The sequence below is a fragment of the Babylonia areolata genome, chromosome 6, assembly GCF_041734735.1.
Source record: "Babylonia areolata isolate BAREFJ2019XMU chromosome 6, ASM4173473v1, whole genome shotgun sequence".
NCBI lineage: Eukaryota > Metazoa > Mollusca > Gastropoda > Neogastropoda > Buccinidae > Babylonia > Babylonia areolata.
This window is the reverse complement of record NC_134881.1, coordinates 14,184,397-14,195,774: the sequence shown is the minus strand read 5'-3', so window position 1 is coordinate 14,195,774 and position 11,378 is coordinate 14,184,397. Positions and strand designations below refer to the sequence as shown.

Below are 11,378 nucleotides of genomic sequence, written 5' to 3'. Positions count from 1 at the left end.
AAACACAGACACAGACATACATACACACGCACGCCCACACACACACACACACGAGTATGCTAAGCAGTGATATAGGATGCTGAGATTGGCTCTAAATTTGGAAGGTGTTTTTTTTTTGTTTTTTTTTTAATCTGTTTTAAGAACTGGAGACGATCTTAACTGAGGGAAGGATGAAATCACACATCTGCTGCATTTCATCTTCCGTCTGGAGAGCAATGGTAAAAATCATGATCGTGCATGTGTATATACATGTATAAAAATCTATGTGCATGCGAATGAATACAAAGATGGATTAATCATTGTATCCATGGACTTGTATACACAAATAATAATGTAGGCTTGAAAACGAATTAAGAATTTGATTGCAAGCATGCGTATTAGTAAACTGTTGTGAAAGTTAACAAACTGTTTCTTACGTAACAATATTATCGTTTGGACACACACACACACTCAGACACACTCACACATATATATATATATATATGTATATATATATGTACACCTTTCGGTAGGATTTGTTCACATGTGTATGCACCATGCTGTGTGCATATGTCAACGTGCAACTTCAGTATTGTATTATTGCATTAACCAATGGCACACACAGAGAGAGAGAAAGAGAGACAGACAGAAAGAGAGAGAGAGAGAGAGTAAAAACAACAAGAAGAGATACATAACACACACCACACACTGAAGGACAGACATGCCAAAGTACCATTTCACTCTTTTACATAGGTTTTATTTCTTTTCCTCTCTCCTCCGAGTCTAGTCTCCAACACACACACACATACACGCACATCAAAAGCATTCTGGATTGACACTCCCCCTCCCTTCCTCCCAACCCCCAAACTGAAAATAAGTAATCGACTCATATGTTCTCTCACAATATTTAACATCTCTATTTACACACACGCAAAAAAAAAAAAAAAAAATCCACAAGACAGTAAACAACAACAACAACCACACCAAACACTGAGCACACAACCACACCGAGAGAAAAAAAAAAAGTTACAACATCACCATCACCACAATGGGTGAGATGATGGGGGTAAAACTGGGGGTGGGGGGTTACAAATGGAAGAAAAAGATTTGTTACATCAAGCTTGAGATCAGATATGAGGATGTTCTGCAATAATGCACAGCTTTGCAGCCAGTGGCGTGCACAAATTATGATCTTGCAACAAGTCTTCATCTGGAGAAAAAAAAAAAGCCTGTTGTGTATGGAACTGCCCAATTTGCACACTTGTGAATCATTGCAACTTTCCCAATGTGACACTAGTAATGATGCCATGCATGACAAGATATAAAAAAAAAAAAATGAACCCCACCCCCCATTGCTGATTGAGCTATTCACTTGCTGGTGTACTTTTATTTTAGCTCGGAATTCAACCTCAAGATCTATATTCAGTATCAGAAATATGAAATCTTAATTTCAAAAACATCTTAATTTTGAAAACAATGATTCAACCCAAAACACTTTGATCTTGTTCCTCTTTGGAACAAATAAAATCTGTACTGGCATTTTAACTACCTGACATTTATAATACAAACTCTAAATGTTTAATAAACCAGATGATTGTGTATTATCATTAATCCTATGCCAAAATCAACAGGTTTTGTATTGTTACAACACACCGCTTCATGTTGTTGTTTTGTTTCAATATTGGACTGCAAACAATACTTCTCGCACATAAAGTCTCGACTACCAATTCTTTCTTTTTTCTCTCTCTCTCTTACAGGCCATTTTACTGCTTCCACGACAGCCACACACCACCACACAAAAGCTGATCATTACATCATGATTGTGTACAACAGTCAAAACAGTAGTACCCACTGATACACCATCCATAAATACACACAAATACACACACTGACAATATAAAAAAAAGACCTTTTAAACAATGAAACGGTTGACAGACAGAAATGCAGCAGGTCTTGACTGAATATGAATGAGACGTATTCAGCAAGTCATGAACACACTGAAAGAGAAAACCTCCGGGGAGGTTTTCTGAAAGCACGTCCTTTGTCTTAGAACAACAAGACAAGGTGGTGGCACAAGGCTCAGGTCTCAGATGTAATCATAATGTTGGATGTCCTTGGTTGCGTGACAAGAGTCACACTTTAAAAAAGCGATTCCCTCATATGCATGCAGCCACAACCCAGAACAGCGCATATCTCTTTCGCGCTCTCTCTCTCTCATGCAAAAAAACCCAAAAAAACATGCACACACACACACACTCAAGACTGCATACAAACATTCTGACATTGGTCGTTGCTCAAAACAATGTACAATTCAGGTGTAAAGTATACAAGTCTTTTGCAATCACAATGTCATATATGTTACAAATCATCTCCCACACACTCTCTCTCTCTCTCCCTTTCACTCTCTGTCCGGCATTTGAACACAGTATGCTCTTTTTGCAAATAATAAATAATCTGAAAGTCATCACAATCAACGGTGTCCCATGTGCGTCTTTAGCGGTCATTCTGGTCCTCTACATGAAGACACCTGTGCACACAGAGTCCTCCAGCAAGTCCTGGCACTCCGTACAGGTGTCTGGGCTCTGCATGGTGCACGTGGGAGGATTTGAACCCAGGTACTGCCTGCGTCCTCTTCTGCACGTTTCACCCCCAGCGTCATCGTAGCATTGTGATTTTGATATCAGCTCGAATTCAGCACACTACCAACCTGCTGACTAGATTTGCTTCTTCTTGTTCAACCTCTATGGATGTGCATGTATTGTGTGTGTGGGGGGGGAGGGTTGGGGGGGGGGTGTAAGCAAAAGCATGACCAGTTTAGCAGAAATGTGTTTGTGTGCAAGTGGAAGATAAAAGTGGGCTAGGGCGAGAATTAAGAATAAGAAGTAATATTTTAAAGATACATAAATTTATAACTGTGATCTTCTGCATTCAGAATAGTAAGACTTGCATGGATTGCCAAGTGATCTCCTCTAAAATGTTTTTATTTTTCTGCAAATGTTCATCATCAGTGCTGCAACTCAAGTCAACTAGGATGATCTGCTCTCCGTGATCTGTAGCTGAACGTGACATGCGTTCAAACTGGGGATGGACACAGCAGTGATGTCTGGAACTGCAGGAGGAAGCAGTGCCGTCCAAGGCAAGACAGAACCTCAACAGCCGCACAAGAGGGCCCGCCCTTCAGCCGGGCAGCACCAACCCCTGTCCGTCTTTCTCTGTGCCGCTTTTCTCGTGCAGCTGGGGTCTGTGGTTCCAACCTTCAAGGTTCTGGGGCTTGGTCCTCGCTCTGCACACACAGGCAATGAACAGTGTGATTAGACACGTGTCAGGGAAACACTGAGAAGGCAGACGCTTGTTAAAAATCAATGTTTGGTAATGTCCGACTTAACAAGCTGAATTTAGGATGCTAAAGTGGGGCTTCATCTCAATGCTAAATTCAAATGAAATATTTCATTCAACACAATATAACAGATTGGCAATGCAAGGCATGTACATGCGATAGGTATTCTATACACACACACACACACAGGACTTGTGAGAGAGAGAGAGAGAGAGAGAGAGAGAGAGAGAGAGAGAAAGGGGACTTGTAACTTGATCACTGAGTGGTGAATCAATTTCCACAACCACTCCAGTTCACATCCCGCAACACGATAAAATCACGAATTCAAGCCTAACGTACTGCTAAATGGCCCGCCGACACCAGAACACATACACATAACGCTGTGTGACGGTTAAAACAGACTACGCAGTTGGTTGTATAGTAGCAGAAAACCGTGTGCGCGATTTTCTTTCCTTTTTTTTTTTCTTTTCTTTTTACAACTACAATCCCTCCGTTCGTGTACAGCCGCGCGACATGTCCTGGTGTAGTAAAGGCAAAAAAAGTGTAGGGGGTATGTAGAAGGGGGAGAAGAGAAGAAGGGAGGGAAAAAAAAAACCCAACCCCATCACGTCGACGTTTTGCTGAAAAGCGTGCCCCTTGACCCATGGCCTAAATCATCCTGACCAATGGTAGTCGAGGATGTACCACCACCACCACCCCTACCACTCGTTCTCCACATCCCACCCCTACCCCCTCCCCACACAGCCACTTTCATCACCCCTGAAGCGAGGCGAGGAGGAAGGAGAGACGTGGGTACGGAGGTGGGGGGGGGGGGCGAGGTGGTGGATGGAGGGTCAGGGGGTGGTGGAGTGGGGTGGGGGAGGAAGAGGATGAGGGAGGGGGTTGAAGGTGGAGGGGGCAGACGGATGGAGCGGGACGGGAGGCGGAGGAGGGGTGGGGATGGGGGATGGGGAGGGGGGGGGGCAAGACTGCGAGAGGGAGGAGGGTTGTTGAAGGAGGGAGAGAGGGAAGAGGAGGAGGAGGGTAGAGACGCGAGCTCTATGCAAATGAGTTCCCGGGCAACCACGCAGTGACGGCCAACGAGAAACGGCAAGCGCAGGGGAAAAAAAAAAGAAAAAAAAAAGAAAAAAGAAAGGCTGCTCTTATCTCTTCCCCCCTATCCCCCACCCCCTCCCCACTCCTCTACTCAAGGCCACAACTGCTTGTTTTTGTCGTCTGTTTTTCTGCAGTTTTCAATCTGTATCCAACTCCACACTGCTTTATTTATTCGTTTATTCAACTGGCGCATGAAGTTGGTCTCAGCACATGTCATTACAAAAGCGAGCACAGAGGCTTATACGTATTTACGTGATATATATACTGTCACACTGGTTTCTTCAACCTCCACTAAAGTGCTGATGAAACATGAGTGAATCCATGGAAATCACGACTGACATCACGAGGCTTTGTGACGCCGTGCAGAAAGATTTCCACGCGATTAAATCCAAACGTTTTTGAGTCGTATTTGTGGAAAGGAAAAATCATGCACGTTTGCATGGTGCGTAAATCTGAAGCTTGCTTTTTTTTTTCTGTCCACAAAGTTATAGCGTCGTGAGGAATAAAGACTTGACGCGACTCCTGTCGACTTTCTTGTTTACTACGATGCTGGTACTCAACTCGCGATAGGGCCACGCTGGAGTCCCGTGCAACAAGTTAACGTATTGCTGCTGCTACTACAACAACAACTACTACTACTACTACATTCACTATCATGCCACTCACACCCTGCCCGGCTCAGTGAAGGCCACTTGGCCGTCATGTTGCAGGCTACAGAGGCCGCGAGGACAAGGTCACATGGAAGAGACCTTGTCAAGGTCTCTCTCTCTCCCCCCCCCCCCCCCCCACCCGTCCCCCCCTTCCCCTTTTCTCACACCACAGCACACACCCCCACTCCTCTATTCACGTCTCCCACATGGCCAATTGCGCGTTGTCAATACAAAGTTTTGATAGAATCCTTTGTGAAAAATTACAAATGACGTTATTCCTATTCAAGTGATACTGGATGGTTTATATTGCAACCTAAAGTCAGGAACTGCAGGTCTGATTTCTGATAAAGAAACAAATGCAGAATCTCTCTCCAATTCAAATATCCACAATGTTCTCTCTCTCTCTCTCTCTCTCTCTCTCTCTCACACAACCTTTCTACGACTAGTCATCTAACCGTGTGCGCCTGTTGCAACCTGACGCCATAGAGAGAGGGTGAGCGAGAGAAAGATAGAGAGAGAGAGTCTACAAGTCCAACAGCACACGCACTACATTTATTTAATCTGTGGCGGCCCTGCCGTTTATCCGAAGTGGATAGCCACCACGCACAGATTTTTATCTGATTTCACTGCGGTGACCATCTGCTGCGTACACACGTGGTCTGAATGGTACAGGTTGGAAAGACCGAAGGGAGCACAGAGTGTGTCAGAACAATGGCGTGTGTGTGTGTGTGTGTGTGTGTGTGTGTTTACAGAGCCGAGCTAATATTATGCAAAGTAAACTTAGTGTGTCCATTTAGCGCGAGGGGTGAGGGTGGGTGGGAGAATGGTTCTGGTTCACTTTCTCATCATTATGAATACAAATCTTTAATAAAGATGCAATTCTAACGGTCAACTCTCTGTAATGCGCCCTTTCCTAAGAAAAAAAGAAAGAAAGAAAAGAAAGAACAGGGAACGGAGAAAAAAAAACTATTCATAAACACGATTTCGCTCTCTATTCAACGGGCCATAACAAAACGGTACCAGATTAATTTGAAACTGTTGTTGTTCCCCATATTACAAACTTGCCGATACTTGCACGTTGCACTGGCGCGGGTTATGCGTGCGTGTAGTTACTACCGTGTGTGTGTGTGTGTGTGTGTGGTTAGTGTGTGCGTGTCTGTGCGGTTGGACGCGGAACTGACAGGAACAGGGCCCTGCGGTGTGGCTGCGGTAAACAAAAAAGGGTTTGTTGTGGTTGGTAACTAGCCTTGTCAGCCAACCTTTTCCACTCTCTTTCTGCAGGACAAGCGCAGATTATATCATGCTGCGGTAGGACCTTTCTTCTTTCGGACACTCATGACAAGAGAGAGAGAGAGAGAGCGAGAGAGAGAGCAACAAGCCAGACCATCATTGCAGCAATGGACGGAAAGGGGATACGGAAAAGAGATGTGTGCAAGTGTGTATATATATATATATATATATATATATATATATGTATGTGTATATATATATATATATATATATATATATATATATATATATATATATATATGTGTGTGTGAAAAAGAAAGAGACAGTGAGACAGACAGATGAACAACGCCTCTCTCGCCACGAAAGCAGCTCCAGCCAGTCAATACCTGCTTGATCTCTGCCCCCTATCGCTATCACTGCAGTGAGCAAGGTTGCTCCTGTCTCTTCGGCTGATCGACCGATCTTTCGTTCTCTTTATATCTCGTTCGAGTTCTCCAGTTTTAGTCTGGGTACTCATTGTAGGAAATAGAGGGGAACCCCCCGCGCCTTATACTATAAAAAGAAATTTATATCTGGACTTCACACCAACATCGTCTCTCCCTACTTCTCCATGAAGCGCGACTGCAACACACGAGCAACCAAAGGTACCAATAAAAAAAAAAGAGAAAGAAGGTTAGAAACAGAGAAAGTGAAAGAAGAATATCTAAATCCCAATATATCTAAACGCTGAAACAATGAAATGAATGCAAGGGAAATCAATAGAAGCGTACCTTGGCTCGAATATGTTCTATAGTCTGTCTATCCGCCTTCTCTTGTGCTGGTGCGGCTGGTAGGGCCCAGTCAGCAAAGATCGCTGTGTCCTCTTCAGAGCTCGCCACATATCTGAAAAAGTCAAATCAGAACACTGTAATTAATTTTCATTAACACACTCGCGAATTTTTCTGCTTTCGTTATGTGCTTTCCATCGTAGTAAATCATTACACATTATCTCTACATTTTTTCATTCATGCAGTTATATATACATTTTATAATCAGGTTAACAAGCAAATGCACTGAACAAAAACCATTCTACTTTCTCAGCCATGTTTGGAAACGATTAACTAAACACCCCGTCTCTCCCCTGACCCAAACACCGCCCCGCGCCAAAACGCCAAGGCCGTCAGAACGTATACACGTCTTTCACTCGGGCCTTGAAGGGGGGGAAACAAACACTGTAACAGTGCCAGACAGTTCACTACACCCACCGAATGCCACGGCGCGCCACTCAGCTGATCGAAGCTACTGACATGAATGGACACGCCAAGGTAAAAAAAAAAAAAAAATTAAAGAAAAGACGCACGAGCGGTTTGGGTCGCGCGACGGTTGTACCCTTGTCCAGCCACCGATCTCAAGTCTAACACAAACACTTCTTTCTCGATTCAGCCACACGAGTTGGGTGTGTGTGTGTGTAGGGTTACTAGTATCGGAACCCTGACCCCCGCGACGCTGTAATCGCCCCCCTTTCCCCCACGCCTCTTTCTCTCCCTCCTTTACCTCAAACCCCAACTGAAACATGGTGATGCGCATGTCCTAACTTGTCCACAAACTAGGCATGTTGTTTCTGGACTCGATATTGGCGCACAATCAGCGCCTTTTAAAATCCGCTCCCCAAGGACGTCGGCTTCTAAGTCGTGCTGGAATGAACATGTCCCCCAACACTTTTTTTTAGTACAAGGCTTCGCCGATAATACTGCACGTGTATCGCATGATTCAGCCACACAAGATCGAGACTTTTTGGGGGGTTTTTCTGTCATACGGGATACTGGAGTGTGTGTGTGTGTGTGTGTGTGTGTGTGTGTGTGTGTGTGTGTGTGAGTGCGTGTGTGTGTGTGTGTGTGCGTGTGTGTGTGAGAGAGAGTGTGTGTGTGTGTGTGTGTGTGTGTGTACGTGTGTGTGTGTGCGTGTTGCGGGCGCGCGCACATCCAGTTTTAATTTCAAAACTTTAAACATAATTTATCATACATGTAACGAAAGAAAATGTGCTTATGAAAGGCAATGTTTCCTTACGGTGCTGGTTCATTTCTTCTTCTAAAGAGACAAAAGACGAGAATCAATGGTGAGCAACAAAGAAAGTCCTGAACCGGTGTATTATTGATCTCGCTCACTCAGGCAGCCATGAGTCAGGCAGGCAGGCTGGTAGCAGCCCACCCCCTGTCTCCAAGGCTTTGTTTTGCCGCCTCTTCTGACCAGCCTGACTGGGCCTGTTGCACCCACACCTCGCGATATGCTGTCCGTGTGTATCTAGGCTTGCCCGTCACCGCCAAAGCTCAACAAATACGATCCATCATACTTGATACGACCTACATTGAGCTGTCTATATTTTATATATTCTTTCTCTCTTGTCGTATACTAATTGTACAGATTAGAAAAGAAATACGTGGTGCTTTGTACGGTTCGGGTCCTTCAAGAAGGAAAAACTGACCGATTGTTTTATAACCAGCTTGACACATGTTTAACGAAAACGTGTGCCAGTCACCAGCGTCGAGTTTAGCGTCAATCGAAAAATAGACCTTTACTCAGTGCGTGCAAAAAAACGGGAGACATCGTATTCCACAAATGCAGCGACAAATATCAAGAAAGTCGTCAACAAAATATAAACGAAAACAAAAAAAAGAGATGGAGAGAAAGGGCTGGGGGGCGAGTGTGGTATAATGGTCATTGGGATTCTCATGTTTGTTTTCTTCTACATAAATACATATTAACAACTCGCTATTAGTATTTCACAAACTGTGTAAACCTGCACGCGGCATGTGTGGAAAACTTATCCGATACTGATCTGATCGCAGGCGAATGACTAAAAAAAAAATTATGTTAATAAAAATAAAAATAAGAGAGAGATTCGCAAGCCTCAAAATCGATTGTCCTTGAACCTTCCGTGTGCCTGCAACGACACGTCAATATTGGACTGAATGAAACAAGCAGACAACAGTGCAGGGAACAGCTGCACAAACACAACCTTAGGATGTTCGGCGCTGACACAAGACCGATTCAGTGAATCGGGAGACACTGAGTGTGATGGAAAACACCACGATCTCTCTCTCTCTCTCTCTCTCTCTTTCTTTCTCCTTCCCTCCCCCAAACAACAACACGTTCAGCTGGCAATACGATGGGTGCTCAAACCACAGGTTTCTTGTACGAGTCTCCTTACATTCACAACCATTTCCCTAATACTCAGCTACAACAACCATTCATCGCATCTGCCTATCCATTTCAAGCATAACCATTGTTTGGGGTTTCGTAAATCCTGTCGACCGAATTGAGAAGAGACTCGGCGTACTCCGGTTCATCATGTACACACACACGCCTGTGTGTTCCACTTTCCGTCCACGCCAAACCCGCCTCTCTTCCATACATGGCGCATCGGGTCGTCTGCCACCATCGCTCTATCCCTACACACCCCTTTCCGCTGGGGAGGGGAGGTCGACTGCACACGATTATCGTAGTGTGTGCGTGTGTGTTTGTGTGTGACTCATGCAGCATTGTCAGTCTGTTTAAATTACCAGTTGAGTAGTTTTGTGTTCACTGGGTTATTCTATGAACATATCGACATAACATTTCTACAGTTATTGCGTCTAAGACTGAAAGAGTACTCCATTTGCATGTACGCTTGTCTGTTCAAAACAAACATACCCAGCACATGTGCACGACTGACTTTGTAATCCTTTCTCTTCGCGATCCCAACGTAACTGGAACGCAAGGTCCTTTCCCATCGTTTTCACCCTACTCTGTCGTTCTTCGATTGTGGTAAACATTTAAAGCGAATACATCAACAATATGTAAACACTGACATAGATGTTCATTGTCAGAATTCTTATCATTTTCAAGTTAAAAATGAAAAATCCAGCTTACCAGTAAGGCGTTTCTGTGTCAAGTTTTTCCTCAGAAACTGAGATGAAACCACATCGGAATCAGAATCTGATGCACTGTTCTCGGATTTCGATGTCTGAGAATCTCCGGAGTCACTTTTCTCGGGCGTGACGGGTTCCTCAGTGGGCTGGTGGGGCAGAAGTCCAATGAACACTTCAACGGTGGACGACCCACAATATAGAACTGGGCTCGTCTCCCGAACCTCACAAGTGTCTTCGTGGTCGGAATCGAAAGACAAATGTTTTCCAACACACGGCCGCACTGGTCGGCGTTTGCACGTTTGCGAATACCCTCTGGTGTAGAACTCGGGAATATCCGCGTCCACTGCTTTACTCCACTGGATCTCATTTTCCACACCGTCAAATCCCCACTCTCGTTTGAATCTCATTTCTTCTTCCTTCTCTCTCCTCTTCTGAATTTCAAGAAACTCATCCGAATTCGTTGGCCGTCCGAAGAGACATCTTTTCACAGAGGGCCTGTTGAGTCGACGATCCATGTTTGAAACTGGAAGTCCAGAAAAATAACACTGAGAATACTACAACCGCTTCGACGTTACTCGTACACGACCTACTCTCGCTCTGGCAATTTAAAAGGCCGTAGTGAACTATAAATGGCTTTCCACTCTGGGGCCTGGAGCGCGTACAGCAGTCGGTTCGCTGATTGGCTAACCAGCGAAGGGGACGCTGCCATTGGCTGCGGTTAACGTGCACGTCACGCGCGGCGGGAGGAGCGTGTGGTGGCAGCACGCAGCCGAAGTGCGCGAAGGCAGAGCAAGAAGCAAGCACGGACACAACAACATCAACAGCCGATGGTGAAACATGTCTGGGCACGGAGTTACTTGCCGCGATCAGACTTTGTTTTCATTTCCAAGTTCTTGCTTCATCCGTGGGTTTTTATCTTCAGAGGAGAAGAACGAACATTGATGAAATGAAAAAAATTACGAAGGAAACTCAAACGGAAAGTGACCCGCGCCAGTCGGACTGAAAGTGACGCTCTCAACCCACGCTATGTGTCCAAACAATGACCCAACTGGCCACGCTGAGTTTGGCGTCCTTTTTGTGGGTGATAGGGCTTAGAGGGTAGTGGTGGTGGTGGCTTGCTAGGGGCAGTAAATCGTGTTGGTGTGTTGTGCTGGGCGCGCTTATCACCCTTTTCTCATGCTCATTTCTCGTCTTTCTCGC

The 11,378-nt window shown here is 44.8% G+C and overlaps 1 protein-coding gene across 1 annotated transcript; it reads right to left on the bottom strand.

Moving 5' to 3' along the window:
* Positions 1 to 725: 725 nt before the first annotated feature.
* LOC143282763 (uncharacterized) lies at positions 726 to 10,791 on the bottom strand. Its single transcript, XM_076588517.1, has 3 exons — positions 10,180 to 10,791; positions 7,062 to 7,173; positions 726 to 3,262 (listed from the first exon to the last, which is right to left on the bottom strand). Exons 1-2 carry the CDS (start codon positions 10,691 to 10,693, stop codon positions 7,079 to 7,081), a joined length of 609 nt encoding a protein of 202 aa, XP_076444632.1. The 5' UTR covers positions 10,694 to 10,791; the 3' UTR covers positions 726 to 3,262; positions 7,062 to 7,078.
* Between the last annotated feature and the right edge of the window lie 587 nt (positions 10,792 to 11,378).